Source organism: Rhinolophus ferrumequinum, chromosome 7, assembly GCF_004115265.2.
Source record: "Rhinolophus ferrumequinum isolate MPI-CBG mRhiFer1 chromosome 7, mRhiFer1_v1.p, whole genome shotgun sequence".
Classification (NCBI taxonomy): Eukaryota; Metazoa; Chordata; class Mammalia; order Chiroptera; family Rhinolophidae; genus Rhinolophus; species Rhinolophus ferrumequinum.
In genome coordinates, this window is record NC_046290.1 from 100,027,419 (window position 1) to 100,051,418 (window position 24,000).

Sequence of the window (24,000 nt, forward strand, 5' to 3'; positions counted from 1 at the left end):
TAAGTGTATTCCTAGGTATTTTATTCTTTTTGCTGTAATTGCAAAATGAATTTTTTTTAAATTTCTTTTTCTGAGGTTTCATTGTTAGTACGTAGGAATGCAATGGATTTTTGTACATTGATTTTGTGACTGGAAACTGTACTGTATTCGTTTGTTTCTAATAGCTTTTTGGTGGAGTCTTTAGGGTTTCCATAAAATGGGCAGAGGACCTGAATAGACATTTCTCCAAAGAGGACATACAGATGGTCAATAGACATATGAAAAGATGCTCAACATCACTAATCATCAGAGAAATGCAATAAAAACCACACTGAGGTATCACCTCACTCTAGTTAGAATGGCTATTATCAGCAAGACAAATAATAACAAGTGTTGGAGAGGCTGTGGAGAAAAAGGAACCCTCATACACTGTTGGTGGGAATGCAGATTGGTGCAGCCAGTATGGAAGGCAATGTGGACGTTCCACAAAAAATTAAGAATAGAATTGCCATATGACCCAGCAATTCCTCTCCTGGGTATATACCCAAAAAAGCTGAAAACATTTATCCATAAAGATATATGTGCTCCAATGTTCACTGCAGCTTTACTTACAGTGGCCAAGACATGAAAACATCCAAATTGTTCTTCGATAGATGATTAGATAAAGATGATGTGGTATATATACACAATGGACTACTATCCTGTCATAAGAAAATGTGAAATAGTGCCATTTGTGACAACATGGATGGATCTTGAGATTATGCTAAGCAAAATAAGTCAGGGAGAAAAAGTCGAGAACCATATGATTTCACCGTTATGTGGGATACAAAACTGAAAGCAACAAAGAAATAAGACAAACAAAGAAACAAAAATGGACAGACATAGGCAATAGTTTAGTGGTTACCAGAGGGTAAGGGGGGGAGTGGTAGATGAGGGTAAAGGAGATCCAATATATGGTGATGAAAAGAGAACTGACTCTGGGTGGTGAACACACAATGTGATATATATCGTATTTCTCTGAAAATAAGACCTAACCGGAAAATATGCCCTAGCATGATTTTTCAGGATGCTCATAATATAAACCCTATCCCCCAAATAAGCCGCAGTTAAGATCATCAGCCAGACGGATGCATTTAGTATGTCCATTGTAACACACGACAGACATATTGAATTATAAAATAATGTTTATAATTAAATACAAATAAATAATATTGACATTAATGCTTAAATGATAATATAAATTATAATTAAGTATTCGTACATACCCAAGTGGGTGCCTTTGGATGAGAGGTAAACGCCTATGTAAACAGATGAACTCTAGATTTATTGCCAAATAACCAATCAGAGTACAGACACAATGCACGAATAACGTGTGTACTTAATAACAAATGAACGTGGTTGTGTCTAATATGAATCTTCATAATTCAAGACATCATGTGTTGTAAGGGATGTACTTAATGCACTTGTGTGAAAAAACATTTTCTGAATTTTGGTGCCTAAAATTTTTTGTCTCTTTTGTATGGCCCATCATTCTTAACTGTCATCATTTTTGTTGCCACTCCTGTCTTGTACATCTTTAATTAATACTTGATTTAATGGTAGATTTAAAGGGAATAATATTTTGACCCCCAGACAAGATGAGTGCAAAAAGAAATAGCTATTCCATTGACTACAAGACAGAAATAGTGGAGGACTCCTGGGGCAAGAATTTTACGGCTTTCTGCAAAGAGAATTTGGATCTCTGAATGGTCCGAAAATAGCGAGCAGAGTACAATAACCTCAGTCAACAGTGGATGAGGGAAATGCTAAGAAGCACAAGTGTGGATCAGCTCGGCAACCATTATTTCCTGAGCTGGAAGACATCATCTGTGAATGGATTGTTGACAGGAGAGCAAAGGCTTTGGTTGTGTGCAGGGCTGATATTCAAGCATTTGCCCTTGCAATGGCTCCATAGTTAGAAATATCGCCAGAAGAATTCAAAGCATCACAACACTGGCTAGATGGCTTCATTCAGTGATATGAACTGTCTCTAAGATCGACAACACTGTTCAAGCTGGAAGATACTGAAGTTATTAAATATGTACTTGCATTCAAATATGCACTTGTTGATGGCATCAACTTTTCAGAATATAAACTCTTGAACATGATTGTTATGAATGAAACTGTAGTGTTTATGGGCCAAGGATCTCAAATGACAATTGATCAGAGGGGTGCCTCGTCAATCTACATTCCCTCCACTGGTTACAAAAGTGCATGTGTTACCTTGGCAATTCGTCTGGATGGAAAGAGAGCCCCACCTCTAATAATCACTAATGGCAAGAAAGATAAAGTTGAACATGTTTCAGGCATTTATGTTCTTGAAACCGAAAAAGCCTCATGCACACAAGCAGTTATAAGGAAGTTGGCCAATTTAATGCTGCCACTTGTTTTACAAGGTGGCCAAAGAAGTATGCTAGTCTGGGATTCAGCCAACACTCACTGCGCTAAAGACATGAAGAACTTCCTTGCAGAGAGAAGAATAGATCAAATAATGATTCCCACAGGAATGATTGCCTATCTCCAGACTCTTGATATTGCAATAAACAAGTTATTCAAGGACCGTTTGCGTGTGGAAATCAATGACTACATTGAAAATAGAATGGAGAGAAATCAGCATGGAAACTTTGTGAAGCCTAGCCTGCAAGAGGTTGTGACTTGGATGAAGAATTCATGGAATAAAATCACTGACAGCTGTGTTGCCAATGCATTAGAGCAAGCTACATGGACAAGACATGCTCATTTAGGGACAGTTCTACTGTTGGACATGAGCAATTGGGGCCAATAGTTCTACAGAAAATGGAGTCGCAAGAAATTCAAGCTGGAATTCGAGGTTTGGAGAGTTATGACGATGTTCCAGAAGATGACGACATGACTGTATTTGAATAAATGTATGTACATGAATAAATGAATAAATGTAGATTGTTGTACATGAAAAAATAAGACATCCCCTAAAAATAAGCCCTAATGAGTCTTTTGGAGCAAAAATTAATATAAGACCCAGTCGTATTTTCAGGGAAATATGGTAGATGAGGTATTACAGAGTTGTACACTTAAACCTATGTAACTTTACTAACCATTGTCACTCCAATAAACTGTAATTAAAAAGAAAAAAGAATGTCAGTTAGTTTCTTAAATTAATAAATTGAACACTAATCAAAATACAAATGAGTATTTTTGTCCAAGTATAGAAGCCTTTTGTACATAAGAATCTATCAACATGATGCTTCTTTAATATTCTGAGGTTCTTAGAAATAGTCACACAGATTTTGGTGTTGAACAGCAATCTTTCATTTTATTAATTTTAATATATTTATCAAATATTTTCAGAATGTTATAAAACACTGTTCTAGGCACTCTTCACATCTACTGGGTTAGGAATAAGATAATCCATGTTTGAGTGACATTTCTTTCTGAGAAACACTGAATAATAAATCATTTATTATGTATGGGCTTAAGTATCTCTTTTCATAAAAGAAGGGCAATACCACCTGGTTGGATGGACCAAATGAACTAATATATGCGAAAGGGTCATGTCTTGCCCTCCTAGACAGAAATGTCATAACAAACAGGTTTTGAATGAGTACTCCTCCTCTGTCGCCCCTACTCCAAGCACCAGTATTTTGATGTAATTAATATATATTTAGGGTTCACTCCTTAACTTGGAATATTTTGAAGAGAACAAAAGACATGAGAATGAATTCACACCAGAATGACATAGTTTACTGTACAATTAACATAAGCATAATCATTTATGATATGTGATATTATATAATCATATATAATAGGCTTCTAATTCACGAAGAATTGGTGAAAATCCTTGGCCAACTGTGGTCTGGTTTAGTCCAGACACTTCTTTTCTGGGTTGTCCAAATTCTGTTGATCCTCTTCTGAAAATTCCATATTGTTCTTGTTTTTCACCTGTCCTGAGATACACTGTATTAAGCTTTTTTATTTCTGGTTGCAAAACTAAACTTTGATCAAAGCCTTACCAGTTGTAATTAATCATTACTTCTTTAATACATACCTTTGCTGTCAGACTTCACCTTGGCTCACTCTCTTCCTGAAATCTGAGTACCCTATATCCTCTGTCTCCTTATGGTAAATGAATGTTAAACATGGCTCCTTTTGGTGAAGAGATACTTCCAGAACTGATCTGCCCTGAAAATGGACCTCCACTACACAAACATTTGAGCAAAAGATACTGTTAGAAATCCTCCCTGACTAGAGTAACTCAGGATTTTATTAAACATTTCATATCCACTGATGTATGGAATATAAATGTACTTTGAAAAGTTTAACTTCTGTGATAAACTGAGTTTACTTTATTATTTCTTGGCGATTTGTGTTTTAATTTTTAAAAGTCTTGAAATCATTTCAGTTTTGGCTCAAGGGCTAAAAAATCTAGTCCTTCGTAGGGAAAAACATTAGGGAAATCTTGAGCTGGGAGAGATGTTAGAAAAAAGGTGAGAAAACAAGGGGACTTCATTCCTACCTTAGTCTCATAGCTTCTTTAGCCATGCCTGAGAAGACCAAGAGAAAAATGAAAAGGCAAGAAACTGAAGCAGCCTCATAGTTACAGCTACTTATGGGTTATGGGAGTTTATATTTATAATGCTTTGTAACATCAAAATGTAATTTTTGTCAAAAAAAGGTAGTAATTAGAAAAATTAAATTGAATCACCTAAATTCTTTTGAGAAAAAGTTGTTACATAAATATCTCTCAATAAATAAAATGAATTGCAAGCCAATTGGTAATACTTCCTTAGTTGTTTATATATAAAGACATTAAGGCTGTTCCCTGATTCTTAGCCTCAACATGACACTGTACCGCACCATGGTCCCTTACTTCTTGTCTTCCACAGTGGTGCTAGGAGGCATAGAGATTCTTAGCCTCTGGTCATTATTAAAAATAAATAAATAAATAAAAATTGTGTATTCAGCAATAAACTTTAAAACAAAACAAAAAACCTTCTCTCTATTCAAACCTCTATTCAAATATAGCAGAAACATTTTTAATTCAAGAGTCTATGTTTACTATAGGGAGATTTAAAATAAGAACAATACGATAGAAAAGTACACTTCTATGAATCACTTTTCAAAGTTCATCAACATGACCCTCAGTCTCCTCCAAGACTTTTCTTAAAGTGATCCTAGGACTCATTTGAGGAGAATAATTGAAGGATTGGAAAAAAACAAACAACAACGAAAAAACCCCAGAAGAATGTTGCCATATCCTATCACATTGTTTCTCAAATAATGGAACAGAGATTTAGGTGATACATCAATGGATATTTTAAATTTCAGGTATATATTTATTTTGATGGAAATTAGAACAAACATAATTAACACATAACAGTCAATTTCCATAAACAATATTTCCTAGGATAAGGCTGAAAATTGAGTCCCTTTAAAGAAAAATATTAAGTAAACACTAAATATGGTAAAATCTGCAAATGAAACATACAAATAACTAAAGTTTGAGAAATGTCTCTTTTCTGTTCATTTCAAGTTTATGTGACTGTCTACACTACATCATTGCCTTGATTAATCAATGTTTATGTAATTAAACATTTTTATACCATAAAACTTACAGGTGAATAATTACAAGTTATTGCCTACAGAATTTCTGGTCATTAAAAAACATTTTACATCAGATTTGAAACATGACATAAATTATTTTCACTATTTATAACCTCTCCTGGGAAGATAATAAGCTACTAGTTCAAAGTCTAAATTTGTTTTCTATGCATTAAATGTTTATTTAGATGTTTTCTCTCTACCATGAATAATTTGATATTGAATGGGATGGAAAGATCTGACAAAAAATTTCCTACATTTATATATTCACATGATTCCCCACCCCATGAGTTAGGTGCTACTAAGTGAAGGACTGTGACTTAAGGCGTTCTCACATTTATTGTATTCACCTAATTTCTCCCGAGTATGGATCTTTCTATGTTGATTAAGGTGTGCACTCTGGCTGAAGGCTTTCTCACATTCGTTACATTTATAGGGTTTCTCTCCTGTATGAGTCCTCTCATGCTGATTAAGATGTGTCCTCTGGCTAAAGGCTTTCCCACAAAAACTACATTCATAAGGTTTCTCTCCAGTATGAAGTCTATGATGTTCAGTAAGGGATGTGATACGGCTAAAAGCTTTACCACATTGATTACATTTATAGGGCTTTTCTCCAGTATGAATTCTTAGATGTTGAGTAAAGGATGAATGTTGGCGGAAGGCTTTCCCACATTCATTGCATATAAAAGGTTTTTCTCCTGTATGAATTCTCTGATGTTGAATAAGATGTATCCTCTGGCTGAATCTTTTCCCACATTCATCACACTTATAGGGCTTCTCTCCTGTAAGGACTATTTGAGGTTGAGTAAAAGATGAGTTGTGGCTGAAGGTTGTCCTACATTCACTGGGTTTCTCTTCCATATGAACATGATTAGTAAGAAGAATATGTTGACTGAAGATTTTTCCACACTCATTATATTCATAAGTATTTTCTCTTACATAGTTTCCCTGATAGTCAATCAATCCTGAATTATGTTTGATGCTATTTCCACATGTGTCGGAATTAAGGGGTACTTTAATTGACGAAATTCTCTGATTCATAATAATGTTTGAGTTCATTTTATAGTTTTCCCCAAATCTATTACATTCAAGGCTTCTCTCCTGTGTGATCTTCTTTTGGGTGAAAGATACTTGTTCTAAATGTCTCTGCTGGTTTTCTTGGTTAAACTCTAACTGGTAATCAAAATCCCAGAGTCCTCCTAGGATGGAGTACCAGAAACTGTCTCCTGTTAGTCTCTCCATTATCATGTCATGGGTTTGATTGTCATCAGAAATATTCTGTTTTGGAGTTGATTTTTTTATTTCAGGTCTATTTTCCCCATCTAAAAGTAATTCAGAACATACAAATACTTTGCAGTATTCTCTATGTTTTGAAAAAGACATTGTTGCATAATAAATTACCAAATGAAATTGACAGTAATGGGAGCAAGGCACTGAAGAGTTTTAAAATAATGTGGCCATGTAACAAGCGAAAAGACTATAAAAAAGATGACAAGAAGCAGTAGACTAGAGGAAATTTTAAAACATGTGGTAATCATAAAGAGATAATCCAGGAGTATCCATGGTTAAAAAGAAAAAACAAAAAAGGAAATGGACAGGAGAATAAAAAATATCAGAGAATGATCTGTGTTCAGAGGTGGGAGATACTAGAGGAAAGCCTGTATTTATCAAAGACAGGTCTCATCGGTAGACTATTCTATAGTAATGACAGCTACTTGTTTATTTAAAAAGTATTTCTTCCTATTTTTAATCTTTTGTTTAAAATAATAAAACTAACACTTGTTTATAGTAACATATTCAAATAATGTGGAAAAAATAAGAATTCTATTTTTTTATTAACGTAATCATTTAAACGTAATCATTGTTAATAGTTTGGGACCTATCTTGCCAGGCTTTTCCTATGCTCACACAAATATAAATGTAAACCATATTTAGAACAAGCATGACTCATGGACTGTTAGAAAAACAAAATTTCATTTCAGTCTCCTACTACTTTAAACTTTATTTAATGGGGGCATTCTTCCTCTGCTTCTAGATGAAGATTTGGGCAAGTCACATGACTTTTCCTCTAATTCTTATATAACAGATACTCCTACTGTTATATTAAATCATAAAGTCTCTATTCAGTAATTAAAATGTTAAGTCATACTATGTAATAGTCAAAACCCTAAAACTCCCCTCCCCTGGGTCTGTTACAGAGTCATATACCTTCTTCTCTGTCCCTGCCTGCCTCTTCCCTCACTCTACTTTCTTCTTGTAAACCGCTCCCCGCACTCTCTCCATTCTAATCTTTTCTCCAACTCTATTCTCCTCTTTCTCCACTTAACTATTTCCCTGCTCACCTCTTCCATCACTCACTACTGTTGTTTAGTTCCATTCTAACAAGGGGAGGAGCTGTGTGGAGGGGGAAGAAATAAGAGATAGGGCAATTTTTGTATGGCTGGTGGTTTCATATATTCTCAGCTTAGCAAAGGGTTAAACAGACTCACTTTGGGGAACTTTTATGACTCTTGGCAGGCATTTGCTGGATCCTTCTCTCTCTTGTAATTTCCACAATCTAGATAGAGACACCTCTATTTTGGGTAGTTCCTTGGGACCAGTCCAGGGCATAAATCCTACTGAACAAGATCCAAGATCATGCTGGCTGACTCATGAAAACACTCATGATACCTTCTCCCAAAAAAACTTGTACGCTGCTCTTAACAGCTTCTCCTAGCTCACGACCAAAGTTATTTCATTAGTCAGCTGTTCTTGGGCCTTGGGCTGCTTTAGCTTTTTAGATTCACACACTAGTCTTGGTCTTCTATCCACAGGGAATGTACTAGCATACCTCGTTTTATTGTGCTCCATTATTGCACTTTGTTCCACTTTATTGTGCTTTTACAAACTGAAGGTTTGTAGCAACTTTACATCAGTCATGTTTATTGACACTATTTGCTCACTTTGTGTTTGTGTCATATTTTAGTAATTCTCACAATATTCCAAACTTTTCCATTATATTTGTTATGGTGATCTGTAATCAGTGATCTTTGATGTTAAGATTGTAATTCTTTTGGGGTGCCATGAACTGCACTCATGTAAGACTGAAGTTAATCTGTTAAATGTGTGTGTTCTGACTGCTCTGACTGGCCCTCCCTCTATCTCTCTACTTCTCCTTGGGGCATCCTATTCCCTGAGAAACAATATTGAAATTAAGCCAATTAACAATCATACAATGGCCTTTAAGTGCTCAGGTGAAAGGAAGAGTTGCACATCTCCATCTTTGAATCACAAGCTAGAAATGATTAAGCTTAGTGAAGAAGGTATGTTGAAAGCTGAGACAGGCTGAAAGCTAGGCCTCTTGTGCCAAACAGTTAGCTAAGTTGTGAATGCAAAGGAAAAGCTCTTGGAGGAATGAAAAATGCTACTCCAGTGAACACATGAATGATAAGAAATTTTAGTGGTTTGGATAGAAGATCAGCCACAACATTCTCTTAAGTGGAAGCCTAATCCAGAGCAAGGCCCTAACTCTCTTTGATTCTATGAAGGCCGTGAGAAGTGAGGAAGCTGCAGAAGAAAAGTTTGAAGCTAGCAGAGGTTGGTTCATGAGGCTTAAGGAAAGAAGCCATGTCCGTAACATACAAGTGCAAGGTGAAGCAGCAAGTGCTGATGGAAGAGCTGCAGCAAGTTATCCACAAGGTCTAGTTAAGACAGTGAATGAAGGTGGCTAGAGTAAACAACAGATTTGCAGTGTAGATGAAACAGCCTTATATTGGAAGAAGATGCCATTTAGGACTTTCATAGCTAGAGAGAAGTTAATACCCAGCTTCAAAGCTTCAAAGGACAGGCCCTCTTTTTATGGGCTAATGCAGCTAGTGACTTTAAGTTGAAGCCAGTGCTCACTTACCATTTCAAAAATCCTAGGGCCCTTAAGAATTATGTGAAATCTACTCTGCATGTGCTATATAAATGGAAAAACGAAGTCTGGATGGTAGCACATCTGTTTACAACATGGTTTACTGAATATTTTAAGCCCACTATTGAGACCTACTGCTCAGAAAAAGATTCTTTTCAAAATATTACTGCTCACTGACAATGCACCTGGTCACCCAAAAACTCTGATGGAGATGGACAGCAAGATTAATGTTTTCATGCCTGGTAATACAACATCCATTCTGCAGCCCATGCATCAAGCATTAATTTCAAATTTCAAGTCTTATTTAAGAAGTACACCTCATAGGGCTATAGCTGCCACAGATGGTGATTCCTCTGATGGATCTGTGTAAAGTAATTTGAAAGCCTTTCAGAAGGATTCACAATTCTAGATGCTATTACAAACACTTGTGACTCATGGGAAGAGGTCAGCATTTCAACATTAACAGGATTTTGGACATAGTTGATTTCAACCCTCATGGATGACTTTGAGGGGTTCAGGACTTCATTGGGGGAGGGGAGTAACTACAGATGTGGTGGAAATAGCAAGAGAACTAGTATTAAAAGTGGAACCTGAAGATGTGACTGAACTGCTGCAATCTCACGATAAAACTAACAGATGAGGAGTTGCTTCTTATGGGTAACAAATTAAGTAGTTTCTTGAGATAGAATCTACTCCTGGTAAAGATGCTGTGAAGATTGTTGAAATGACAACAAAGGATTTAGACTATTACATAAACCTAGCTGATAAAGCAGCAACAGGGTTTGAGAGGGTTGACTCAAATTTTGAAAAAAAGCTCTACGGTGGGTAAAATGTTATCAAAGAGCACTGCACGCTACAGAGAAATCATTCATGAAAGGAAGAGTCAATTGATGCAGCAAGCTTCCTTTCTTACTTTAAGAAATTGCCACAGCTGCCCCAACCCTCAGTAACCACCACCCTGATCAGTCAGCAGCCATCAGTATGGAGGTAAGACCCTGCACCAGCAAAAAGATTATGACTCACTGGACTCCCAGATGATGGTTAACATTTTTAAGCAATAAAGTATTTTTTAATTTAGTACTTATGTTTTTTAGACATAATGCTATCACACACTTAACAGACTACAGTATAATGTAAACATAACTTTTATATGCATTGGGACATACAAAATTTATTGTGACTCACTCTGTTGTGGTGGTCTGAAACTGAACCAGCAATATCTCTCAGGTATGCGTCTAAGGTTTATCAAAACTATAGGAGTAGTGCACTTGATTATTGTCCTAAAGAGGGCATTTAACAGTAGGAGCACCATTAATAGTTATGCCAGGAACTGTTCTGGGGAAATTATATGGAAGTATACCATAATACTGTTTTGTAGTTTGCTTTTTTTACTCACTGCATATTATGAACACATTTCCATTTCAATAATTTCCATATAATTTTACGGCACTTGAAATTATCTAATTTATGGATGTAGTGTACCAAAGTATTTTTAATCAATCCACATTTAGGTCACATTGAACTTACTGTTATCACAAACAGCACAGCAAAATAGTTTGTTGGCGGAACATGAATAGAAATTTTAAAAAGAAAAAAGTCTAAGTCATAAAATTGTGAAAAACAGATCAATATGCTCAAAGATGTACAAGAAGATACATCAACAGAACTTACTTTGGTCTAAAATTATATGTGGAAAAAAGTGATTTAGAAGATTTATTTTGAACCAACTTATCATTTCAATCAAATTATCAACTGGACCACTTTATTTTCAGCTCAAAAGCTTTTGTCTGCTCAGGGGCTTTGACTTTAAAATGTTTGAAATGACTGGCTGGAGCTCTGAAAACTGTCTTTCACATTCTCTTAGCATCCAAATCCATAGCTGCAGGCCTGGCTCCTGGAAGCACAGATAAGTATGGTGCTCTGGCTCCTACTGCCTAAGAGCAGAGTTGCAGACATTAATTCCCTAAGGCCTCACTTCCAGAACTTGTGTGTTTCCTTGTAAACATGGCAGCCTGATCAATGTGACTATGGCCACTTTTGTTGATTTCCTTCTCTTCTTGGCTTGTCTGAATGAGGGGAAAGGGAAAACTTGCTGCTGGTTGACAGACTTGCCACCTACTTGCCACAGTCTGTGATTGTACACAGACTGTACAGGTACTGCTCCCCCACTGTGGATACCCTCAAGGCACGTCAGATCTTCAATGACAGGGTTGCCTATCTATCTTCCAGTTGGCTGCCAGCAGACTCCAGATTGAGACAATGATTTTTTTGGTCTTCAAAGCAGTTCTGAAGAACAAACTTTAATCATTTTTACCCCAGCTCCTCACCTAACCTCAGCCCCCATGTTAGTAGACATGACTGCAAGTGCCTTTCAGAGGAGGGTGGACACTGGTGAGGGTGAGTGCCCTAATCATGCCATGTACATGGGTACATGTAAAGGTGCTGTGCACTCATTACCCACTATCTAGTTCCTTCCTGGTTGGGCCTTACCTGTTGAGAAACCCAATCATTCACCGAAACCCCCAAGCCCTACTTTGTACCTGTTCCTAATCCCCTATCAGATTTCACACCAACACCGCACACACCCCATTGTCTGAGTTACAGACAAAATTGATACTTGGGAAGAAAGTGTTTTCAGATATGGAAGCAGAAGAGCTTCTGAATACACTGCAAGAATGACATGCAATCTACCTTGTGCCCAATCATAAGTTAAATGAGTATAATATCTGTGTCATAGCTACAGACTAAGGCACTGTAGCTTATATATGTCATATAGCATCAGGATTCTATCATTCGTGCAGGGGCATAAGGGTTCTTCGTAAAGAAAAATGGGATTTGCACAGACTACCATAGTCTCTCATGGTTGCTATTCGTCCCCACTGACTCCATTTTCTTCCCTGTATCAACTCTAGGAGTTAGGGTCTTTAATAAAATTAGATTTCTAGGGCACTTAGGACCTCTTTTGTACTGAAGAAGGGATACCTCATCTAGACAGGCCGTTGGTCAGTGTCAGCAAATTGCGATGCCACTGGGCAACTTGGACAACGTCTTGCCAGGCCTCCTGCACTACTTACTGCACACCTCATTAAGTAGATACTTACCTGCTCAGCCCCACCTAATGCCTTCTGAACTGAATTACTCAGGAAGTAGGAAGGAAGAAAACAGAGGAAGGGAGAGACAGAGGAAATGAGGAGTAAGAGAATGAAAGAATTAGGGAGAAAGGGAAGGAGGGAAACAAATTTTTAAAAATTTATCCTTTCTACTTGCAAGTGTTATGATATTTCTAGTTCTCTTTTGTTAACTTAAAAAATGTTTCATGATTTATAGTGGGTTATGATATTAATTTAGTAGAAAGAAATGAACTAAAAAATGTATCAGAACAGACTAAAAGAGAATAGAAAATAGAGTTCATCAGACATAGCAATAAGGACAAATGTTATTGGTAAAACTGTCTCAATTTTACAGCTTATATAGATCTTATGGGTTACAATAAATATGCATTTATTAATGAGAGTGTTAGTCATAAATAATGACTTTAGTAGAGGTTGACAAGCTTTTTCTGTAAAGAGTCATAATAAATATTTCAGGTTTTGTGGGCCATACCTGTTTTAGTGTGAAAGCAGCCATAAACAATATGTAAGAGAGTGTGGTCTGTTTCCATAAAACTATATTTAAAAAACGTGACTCTAGACTACATTTTGTTCATTCAAAGGGTCTACAATACCAAAAAGAGCATCTGGACAGGGAGCCCCTTGATTAGGACATCCTTTTGTTGACTGGTGGTTCATCTTATACCAGCACTGTATGAGACTCATCTTTCTTCCCTATGGACTCATCAACAGTGTGTATTGTCAAACTTTTGGACTTTCGCTAATCTGATAGGTGAGAAAATGTAACCTGGTATAGTTTCAGTTTGTGTTTCTCTTATCATGAGTGAGACTAAACATTTTTTATATGGTAAGGTATTTGAATTCCTTTATCTAAGAACCATTCATATTTGTGTATTTTTCTATTGGGCTGTTGACCTCTTATTGATTTAGAGGAGCTTTCATATATTAATGGGAGATTAGCTCTTTTGGTATAAGTTGCAAATATTTCCCCCATTGCTATTTATCTTTTTATTTTCCTTATTATTATACACCAGGCAGAATATGGGATTTGTACGTATTTAATGTATGAATTTTTTTTATGGCTTCTAAATTTTGAATTATAGTCAGAAAAGACTTCTCCATTTTAAGGTTAGAAAAGATTTCCCCTGTGTTTTCTTCCAGGTCTCTTATTGTTTCATGCTTTACATTTAAAGTCTCTGATACCTTTGGAGTTTATCTTGGTTTAAGGGGCAAGTAAGCTCTGGATCCAATTTTCTCTCTTTGCAAGTGGCTAATCATTATTTATTAAAAGGTCTACATGTTTAATACCAGTTGTCTGAATACCATTTATTAAGATTGCTACCTTTGCCTCCTAATTTGAAATAATTATATTTATCACGTTATGTTATATATCATATCATATCTTTATCATATATTAAACTCCTGTTTACTAATCTGGGTCTATTTCTGGATTTTCTGTTCTGTTCTGTCTTGTTTTAATTTGTGAAATTTTACTGTATATTATCTATAGGGATAATCCCCTTATTGTTCTTCCTTTTAGAGTTTTCCTGATTACTTTGTGTGTTTTGTTTCATATGAACTTTAGAATAAGCTTATCTAGAGCCTCCCATAATCTTGTAGTCACTTTTTATGGGTTTATACTACATGTACTACATGTACAATAGAGAACTGAAATCTTGGAATGTCCATTTAGTCAAGTCTATTTTTGTGTCTGTCAGAAGTGTCTTCAAGTTTTCCTCCTGCAGGTGTTGCACATTTCTTGTCAAAAGTTTATTTCTAGGTGTTTTATCTTTTTATTTGCTATTGAATGGGACTCTTCTTTTCCATTTCATTTTCTAACGATAGTTGTTTGTGCATTTACCTTCATTGTACTTCAACAATCTACTTACCTGGCTAAACAGTTATACTCTGAACTTTGCTCCATATAAAAAATCTCAAACTCAGTGTCACACTTTCCTGCCCAGTGAATGGACTCATGCCCTTATTCACATTCTGCTGGCTTTCTGACTTCCTCTAGACCTCCATTTCCTTGACTCTTTTGTTGTCTTGGTTTTCAGTCCTCTTCAGACCTTACTTTACTTCTTGAATTAAGTAACTCTCACGGTTTTCCTCCTTTAGTTCCACTGGTCGAACAGCCCTCAACCTAGGCTCTACAAACCTCTTCCAATGATAAATATAACAGGAGAAATGGCATACCCATGGAAATTAGAAACCACATATGTATAGGGCAAAATCTCTTTTGGCCCTCAAAGCTGTTCAGTAATCCCTTTACTATTCTTTGGTCATCTTCCTTTGACCTATAGCAAATGCTTCTCAAGTTCTCTACTTGGCCTTCCAATTCCTTTACATTCAACAGAGAACCTTGTCTCCTTTTTTTACCAAGGAAACAGAAATTGCCATGCATGAACTCCTTCAAATCTTCCATGAACAAACTTATTTATGTACAAAATCACCCTAATCTCTCCAATTCAAATCCTGTTTCTTCCAGAACCTTGATCCATCTTCTGTATCTAGTTTACTTACCCTCTCTACTGACTACTTCCCTTCAGCCATTATAAGCATGCTAAAATCATTCCTGCTTAGAATGATCTTCTTCTTCTTCTTTTTTTTTTTAAAGCTTGTAAGAATTTATTTGAGCCAAACTGACGACAATTGCCAGGAAGCAAAATCTTAACAAATTGAGAAAATGCTCCGCAAAATGATAGTTTGCAGCTTATTTTATATATAGAATCAAAGGAGGAGGGTTATATGAAATCCATTGGTAGTAGATTAAGGGGGTGGGAGAAATTAAGGAAATCTCCAGGATTGGATAAAAGTAAATTGGAAGGACAGGTACTTCTCTTACATGGGTGGGTGCAGGACAGTTAATAGTTCACATAGAGATGTTAATCAAGGGACAGGAATAATAAGGAGGGATTCTGTACTTTCCTGCTCTGGTCCGGAAAAGGGAAAAGGGGATTGTGGCATTCTAAGGATGTCAACTTAGGTGCAAAAAGACAACAGACAGGCACACTTAAGGTGAAGATTGACTTTAGGAAGGAAGCTTCAGGCTAAAGATGTTGACTTCTTTCCATAGCCCACCTTAATTATAAATTTTTTTATGTTCATGCCGTCTTATGTGGTTATTTTCAGTCTCCTGACTTTGTCAGGTTTAACCTGTGGCTCCTTTTCCAACCTCAGTTTCCCCTTTTGGTCATAAATGAATCTGAAGGATGCATTGATGACCAACCTTTTGGTTGGATAGTGTGGTCCCACGGTGATAGGAAGGCTCATTGCTAGGAAGTCTTAGTGTCAGCATTTGTCCTGCTGAATGAACCTTATATGGCAATCAAGGCCAAATTTAGAACAATCCTCTTTTTTTAATTTATTTTTAATTTTTTTATTGGGGAATATTGGGGATCAGTGCGTTTCTCCAGGGTCCATGAGCTCCAAGTTGTTGTCCTTCAATCTAGTTGTGGAGGGCGCAGCTCAGCTCCAAGTCCAGTCACCGTTTCAATGTTTAGTTGCAGAGGGAACAGCCCACCATCCCATGCAGGAATTGAATCAGTAACCTTGTTGTTGAGAGGTCACACTCTAACCAACTGAGCCATTCGGCCGCCTGACCCTCCGGAAGCTCAGCGGCAGCTCGTTGTCTTCAATCTAGTTGTAGAACAATCCTCTTTTGATACTACCTTCTTATTCTAGCAAATATCCTCTTTATTGTCTCCCCTTCTCATTCCTGCTTCTTGTAAAGAGTACTGTACACTTACTAGTTCTACTTCCTTATCGCTGTTCACTCAATGTACAAATTGATTGTTCTTCTAATTACTGTCCTGTAATTTATCTTGTTAATATAATTACTAACCTCTTTGCTGAGAAATCCATTGGATGCTTTCTAGGTCTCGGCTAGGAAGAGATTTCTAGATAAATAGACATCAGCAGATGTCAATAATAATGAGGCAAGCAGAACCCCACAGAGCATACCAGAATTAGGTTACAAAAGCCAGATCATTCTATTTCAGTCCTTCCATCAACGGAAATGTTTTACCACATCCTCATAAGTGGAACCACTGTGTCTCACAAGATAATGCAAAAATGCAAAAGTCTCCTTGGAGGAGACTGCTAGCCTGCTTGTCTCTGACAAGGAAGATATGAAAAAGAAATCACCTGTTCAAGTTGATCTATGAACCAAGAGCCATGGGTATCCACATATAAATGCATAAAGATGTCTGGAAATTTTCTTAAGTCAGTAATTATTTTCTCTAGTTGAGGGTCTTGTGGGTAGGGACATAATGGGAGACAGTGTGGATCCTACACATGTCAGCATATGAAACCATGGGAAAGAATAGCTCTGCCTTCTGCTGTAGATGCCTACCCTGGCAATTTACCTGAGAAGGGAGTTTTTAATTTTATTTCTTTAGTTTCCTACTGTCTAGGGTCCAGGGTATGGAGATTCACAGAAATAAAGTCACCCACTGTTGTTAGGGAAAGTGCTAGGTGTTCTTGACAAAATGTTTTAATTACCAGCCTCTACTCATTGAATGCCAGCACTGGTCAGGCCAAAATTGATATTCAATGAGGCTGAAATAGGAACAAAGTTTCCTGCCCAAAATAACCTAGAGCACTAAAAGCAAGGAGGACAGCCAAGTCAAAGTCAAATTGAAAAGGCTGAAGTTTGAATGACACAAAACCATGTAGAAATAATGAAACAAGGTTCCAGACCAAAGAATCAGAGTAGAAAACTAGACAGAGATGGGGTAGGTTAGCTTAGCTTCATGGACAAGAGTGGAAAATAGTATACATTAGAGGTCAACTATTTGCTCATATAACCCAAGTAGGAGCTATGCCAATGATAGCAAATTAAGGAGTGTTTTTTTGTTCATTTGTTGCTTTTTTTTTTTTCGGTCAAGAAGGCTCATATTTAGAGAGATGTTTTAAAGAAAGGAGTATAAAGTCAACAAATCCAGGTTTTGAAATACAGTACTTAATTAAAATAAAAACATGACATTCAAAAACCAAAATATAATCTAAAATCTGGAAAAAGAATTTAGGCGAAATACTTATAGACTAGAAATGTAGTAATGGGAAAATGACTTAAAAGCATTGTACTACAGAATGAAACACAAAGTCCATAAGAAGACACACCTTTAGAAGAATGCGTCTTCTAAAGGAGGGAGAGAAGGTAGTAAAAGGAGCAGGTAAAGATACAGAAGAGGCTGGAAAAGGCAAGAGGAGAATGTATCACAAGCCAGGGTAGAAGAAAATTTCAAAAGAGTAAAGTCAACACAGTCAAACACAAGATCATAGGAGACACAGCAGTCGTTTTTGTAGCCACTAGATATGATTGGAAGGAGGTTAGTGCTAATCTCCAAGAAAATTTTAGTAACGTAAGCAGGATAGGTCATATTGCAAAAGTGAGTGACAGACAAACAATCAGCACTGTGGATTTCAGCCTAGTTTAAAGAGTTTGATAATAAAAGGAAAAAGAAAAAATGAAAAGTAGGTAAAAATGGCAGAGGATATTTGATATTGAAAAGAAATATTTAAAGAATACTGAGAATGTGTGAATAAAAAAAAATGGAAGGAAAATGCTATGTGGAGATTTGCAACATCAAGGTATTTATGGACATTCAAATTAATACTTCACTAAGTAACTTTACTAACAATTGTCATCCCAATAAACTTTAATTAAAAGAAACAAAAAAACACACAAATTAATACTTCAAAATAACTTGTATTATGTAAATTTTTTAAATAAGTATATATAATATGTTTAATCAGAAAAAAATGAGAGCCACTTCCACTTTGGAAAAGTCAAATATGAACTGAATTTTTAAAAAATACTCAGTATTCTTTAAATCCCAGAGGGAGAGATTTGGAGCACAATCAGTTGAGTATTTCAAAAGTGACTATTTCTCTTCACTCAGTAGCAAATGCTAAAAGACTTGCTTCTCACCTGGATGAATATCCAGTGGGCTATCTCTTTCCATCATCCACTGCTCTTCTTGCTCCAATTGAGTGATCACCTCTGGCTTATAAAGTTGATGCCCTGTTCATAGGAAAAATGTATCTCAGAAATTTATACTGAGAACAAAAACTTCTTTCAGAACTCATTTCCAACCTTTTTAGTCTTTAAGGGCCTCTGATTTGGAAAGGGGAGGCTTCAGAGGGAGAAAAATAAAGCTACCCATCTCAAACTCAACAAAAACTTTACCTGAGGAGAAAAAGCAGAAAACAAAGGTCTCTGTCTATGAAACTGATTATCATTCTTTTGTCCTGGCCTGAACTATATTCACAAAGGCTTTGGAAGTTTTCACTACTTGAGAAAATAGTCACCCCTTGTGTACGGTTTCACCTACAGTGGTTTTAGTTACCTGTGGTCAACCACGGTCCAAAAATATTAAATGGAAAATTCCAGAAATAAACAATTCATAAGTTTTAAACTGTGAGCTGTTCTGAGAACTGTGATGAAATCTTATGCCATCCCGCTCTGTCCTGCCGGGGACACGAATCATCCCTGCGTCCAGGGTATCAACACTGTAGATAATGTGCACCCCTTAGTCACCCAGAAGCCATCGGATTAGTAGATGGTATTTACCGTAACAACAGTATCACAGTGCTTGTGGTTAACCAACCCTTATTTTACTTAATAATGGCCTCAAAGTGTAAGAGTAGTGATGCTGGCAATTCAGGTATGCCAAATAGAAGCCATAAAGTGCTTCCTTTAAGTGAAAAGGTGAAAGTTCTCAACTTAATAAGGAAAGAAAAAAATTATATGCTGAGGTTGCTTAGATCTAAGGTTAAGAACACATCAATGTGAAATTGTGCAGGAAAAAGAAGTTCTTGCTAGTTTTGCTGTTGCAGCTCAAACTGCAAGTTACGGCTACACTGCACGATAAATGCTTAGTTAAGAGGGAAAAGGGCATTAAACTTTATAATAGGTGCACAGGAACAGGAAAAAACACAGTACATGTAGGGTTCAGTACTCTCTGTGGTTTCAGGCATCCCCTGTGGTGTTGGCCCATATCCTTGCAGATAAGGGGATGACTGTAAACCCATTAGAATGGCTTCTAGTCTTACAGGGACACCATCCTCACCCAGTGCGACCAGATTTCTGTAGTTTTCCAGCATCACATCTCGGTAGAGGTTCTTCTGAGCAGGGTAGAGCTGGTCCCACTCCTCTCTGGTGAAGTTCACAGCCACATCCTGGAATGTCAGTGATTCCTGAAACATCAAGTACATCACTGCTCAGCCAGGACCCATTTCTTCCTGGGGCCTTAGGGGATGGGGCAAAAACATAGCAGTAGACAAAGGTTAGGAGGTCTAAGCCATTGTGAAGAGAGTGGTCAGGGCTCTCAGTAAGCCACCTCAAGATTTTTGAAACAACAATTAGTGTCTGTCTTTCTATCATCTTTTAAGATATATATATATAAAACATGAAATAATGCTTGCTTTTAAGTTGTTTAGAATTTACGGCACACTTGAAAACACCTCTCTCAACCATAGCTCACACCCAACTGCACCAAACAAGTTGAAACTTGTCACACACTATTATGTGTCACACTGCTTCCCATATTGAAGATCCCTGCCTTTCCATTGGATGGCACTCGGCAGCAGCATTCACCATATATTTTGATCACAATGAAAAGGCTCTGTATCACACATTGCTTCTGGTATATGGCAATTTCTATCAAATAAAAACATTACGGTGTGTCCTCATCCACCTTATTCACTGGATCTGGCACCAATGAAGAGCAACTTTTGTCTCTTCCCCAAAGTCAAAATGATTGAGGACATCGAAGCAGCCACTGTATTAAAAGTGTATTAAAATAGCACTAATGGTAATCACTTTGAACACCTCTTATAATTACAGAAGTCAAATGTGACTTGTATTCATCTTTTGTTATTGGTATATATTGAGTATTACAATTTCAATAGTTTTTTTCTTTCTTAAAATGTGTATATATATTTTTTGGCACCGTGTGTGTGTGTGTGTGTGTGTGTGTGTGTGTGTGTGTGCAGGCGCACACACACACATCCCCCTCCCCCTGCTCCTTTATTACCCAACAACCCCTCCCCAATACAACCCATTTCATGGGTACAATAACTCCTCAATTCTTCAGAATGAGTAGAGTGTGGTATTCCAAATAAGTGTTCTTTCCCATAAGTTAAGATTCAATATTTAAGTAAAGTACTGGCATTTTCTTTAATTTGCATGTTTTGATAACACATCTTTCTAAAATATAATTCAGTGATGAAGGCAATTTAGAGATGAGTCACTAAGGCTAGAAGAAATTAAATAACTTATCCAAGGACATACAGCTAGTAATTAGCAGGAACAGAATTTCATCTTAGATCTTATTCTAAGATGAGAATAAGACTTATTCTAAGTCCAAACTGTGGCCCGCAGGCCAACTGTGGCCCGCAATCCATTTTTAATTGGCCCGCAGCAAATTCCAAAAATATATTTAGTTTACTTAAATAAACCAGGTGAGGCAATACGTACTTCACCTCGAGTGAGTGGCCGGCTGTTTGTGTATTTTACCGCATATGGCCTTTGGTGAAAAATGTTGAAAAAAGTTTGGACACCCCTGTTCTAAAGCCATCTCTTTCTAAAGCCTGTTCTCTTTCCATCATACCACAAAGACGTCTTTTCTGCTTTTGTAATATCTTCCCTTGGGATGATTTTTATTTCTAATTTCCATTCAACTTTTCCCATGCTTCTTTAGTGAAGCACCAGGATGAGGAAAATTATGAATTATAGTTTACATTCTTTAATATCAATATATGTAGTTCTTTTTGACTGTTTTAATCAGTACCATGCCTACAGTTTCTGCTTCCTTATATACCTTCTAATGATGATCTTGTTTGCACTTGGTTACCTGTTTCTTGTTTTTCCTGTTTGCTTCTTTTTTTCATATCCATATTTGAATTCTGTTTTCAGGCAGATAATATAGTAGTATGGTTTAGAAACAAAAACATATTAAAAAGATTTAGTAAAAATCTCTCCCAGGCTTCTTTCCTCTCTGTCCAGCTTCTACTCCCAATAACTAATCATTACTTAGTTTTTAGTGTATTTTCCAAAATTATTCTTTGTGCAAATATGAATACGGATTCTTATTTCCTCCCACTTTTTTTTTTTTTTTTACCTCAAAGGTAACATATTTTATACACTGCTTTTTAAATTAACAATTAATGCTGGAAATCTTTCCATCTTAGACATATTAGGACATAGAGAGCTACGTCATTATTTTTTTTAATTAAAAATATTTTTTACATGATTTCAGATTAAAAAAAATTGCAAGAATAAAAGAAATTCTTCCCTCTCCTCTCCCTTTTACTCTCTCTCTATAATTTTTCTGGACCACTTAAGAGTAAGTTGCAGACATGATACCCCTTTATGCCTAAAAATTTAGTGTTTATTTCCTAAAAAACAAGGAATTCTCTTACATAATAACAGTGCAATGATCAAAATTAGGAAATTAATACTGATACAGTACTCTTGTCTAAACTACATAATTATTCAGATTTCACCAAATGTCCTAATTATGTCTTTCATAACAAAAGAAAATTCAAGATCATGCACTCCATTTGGTTGTCTTGTATTTTTTGTCTTCTTTAATCTGCAATGATTCCTGAGCCTTTCTTTGTACACTGACATTTTGAAAAGTACAGGCTAGTTATCTTGAGAATAACCTAAATTTGGGCTTGCCTAGTTTCTCCTCCTGAGTAGATTCACACAATGCACATCTGGCAGGAAAAGTACAGAAGAGATGCAGGATTCTTCTCAGTGAATCAAACAGGAGGCTCACCTTGTTGACGAGTTTCATTACTGGTCTGCAATGTTAACTTTGATAACCTGGTTAAGGTGGTTATCTACCAGTAATTTCCACTAGAAAATTACTATCTTACCCTGTAATTAATAAGTGTCTTGTGGGAGAGATACTTTGAGACTATGTAAATATTAATATCTTGTTCCTCCTCAAACTTTCATCTACTGGTTTTAGCACCCACTGGTAATTCTTGCCTGAATCAATGGTAATTATGATGGTTACTAAACAGTGCTTTTTTAATCCCATCATTCATTGTATATTGTTAGTTGGCTTTCTACTGTCCTGAAAATATTTCCTTTCTCATTCATTCATCAATTTATATCAAATGGATTTATTTATTTTATTCAATAAATTATAATCATCTACTACCACTATTTTAATGCTCAGATTGTCCTAGATTTAGCTATTAGGAGCCCCTTCAGACTTACTTCTGTGACCTTTTGACCCGTCCCTATCATTCTTGGAGCATTTCTTTACTTCTGGGGACAGAAAATGTTCTTTAAAGAAAGGTTCATCTTGTGTTTTCCTGCCCCAAGCCTGGACTCAGCCATTTCTCCAAGGATCCCTGGTTCCTTTTAATGGTCAAATACTGAGTGTGTCTGCTTCCAACCAGAGTACCACAGGGTTGCAGTGTGTCGTGTTCTGCTCTGCTGATGTAGTACTGAGTGGCTATGTCTCATTTTTTTTTAAATGTAGAATGGCATTTCAGAACTCAGATTTGGGCACTAGGTGTGTCCAATGCTACTGGAGTATGATTGCTTCCAAGCCCTCTCAGTGGCTGTATCTGGAATGTATGTATATAATAATATATGTATATAACATAAAGTTAATACACACAAAATTCTATGTATAACTATATGTATTAAAACTATATGGAGGTTAGGAGGTCTAAGCCATTGTGCTGAGGATCTTCAGGGCTCTGAGTAATCCGGGTCAAAAATTTTAAAACAACAATATCATCTTTCAAGACAGATATAAAACAGGCATAAAAAAGTACTTTCTTTTGAGGTTTTCACAATTTGTTCCAGGGAAAAGTTCTCATATCATCTAAAGAATTAAAAATATATATAGAAAAGATGTCACTGGAGAGGTGACATTTGAAAAAAGATTTGAAAAGTTAACAGTACAAAGGTCCAAGGCAATAGTGTGTGAGGCCTGTGCAAGGGAGGAGAATGAGCCCAGGGTGGCTAGAGTGGCGTGAGCAAGGGGGAGAAATAATGATAAAGTAGGAAAGGTGACAGGCTCAGATGCTAGATTCTGTAAGACTGTTTAGGCATCATAAGGACTTTGGCTGTTACTCTGAGTGAAACAGGAGCAACATATTTTGAGCAGAGGAGTGACATGGCCTTACTTATCATTACCCTGCCCTTTCCTGGGCTACCTTTTTTTGAAATCATCGTTTTTTCTCCTTTGCCTTTACCCCTCTTGCTAATATCTGCTGTTTCCCAAAGCAAAGCTCTCGAACTCACCTATTTTTCTCCATCTTCTAGTTTTAAGCCATCATTTTCTATCATCTAGAATACTCAACTGCTTCCTAAGTGGTTCTCTCCCCTTCCCATTCTTGCCTCGCACAAATTCACTTACTACA

General features: G+C 36.5%; 1 protein-coding gene across 4 annotated transcripts in view; it reads right to left on the bottom strand.

Annotated features, from left to right (window-relative positions):
* Window positions 1–3,370: 3,370 nt before the first annotated feature.
* Window positions 3,371–24,000, bottom strand: part of ZNF713 (zinc finger protein 713) — a 56,299-nt gene continuing 35,669 nt past the window's right edge. For 3 of the 4 annotated variants that reach the window (XM_033110860.1, XM_033110861.1, XM_033110862.1), the window contains exons 4-6: window positions 19,677–19,803; window positions 18,536–18,628; window positions 3,371–6,917 (exon numbers count right to left, since the gene is read on the bottom strand). In XM_033110860.1, the coding sequence (XP_032966751.1) occupies window positions 5,887–6,917; window positions 18,536–18,628; window positions 19,677–19,803 (1,251 nt within the window). In that variant the 3' untranslated portion in view covers window positions 3,371–5,886. Of the gene's footprint in view, window positions 6,918–18,535; window positions 18,629–19,676; window positions 19,856–24,000 lie in introns of all 4 variants that reach the window. The other variant, XM_033110863.1, reaches the window with a different exon arrangement.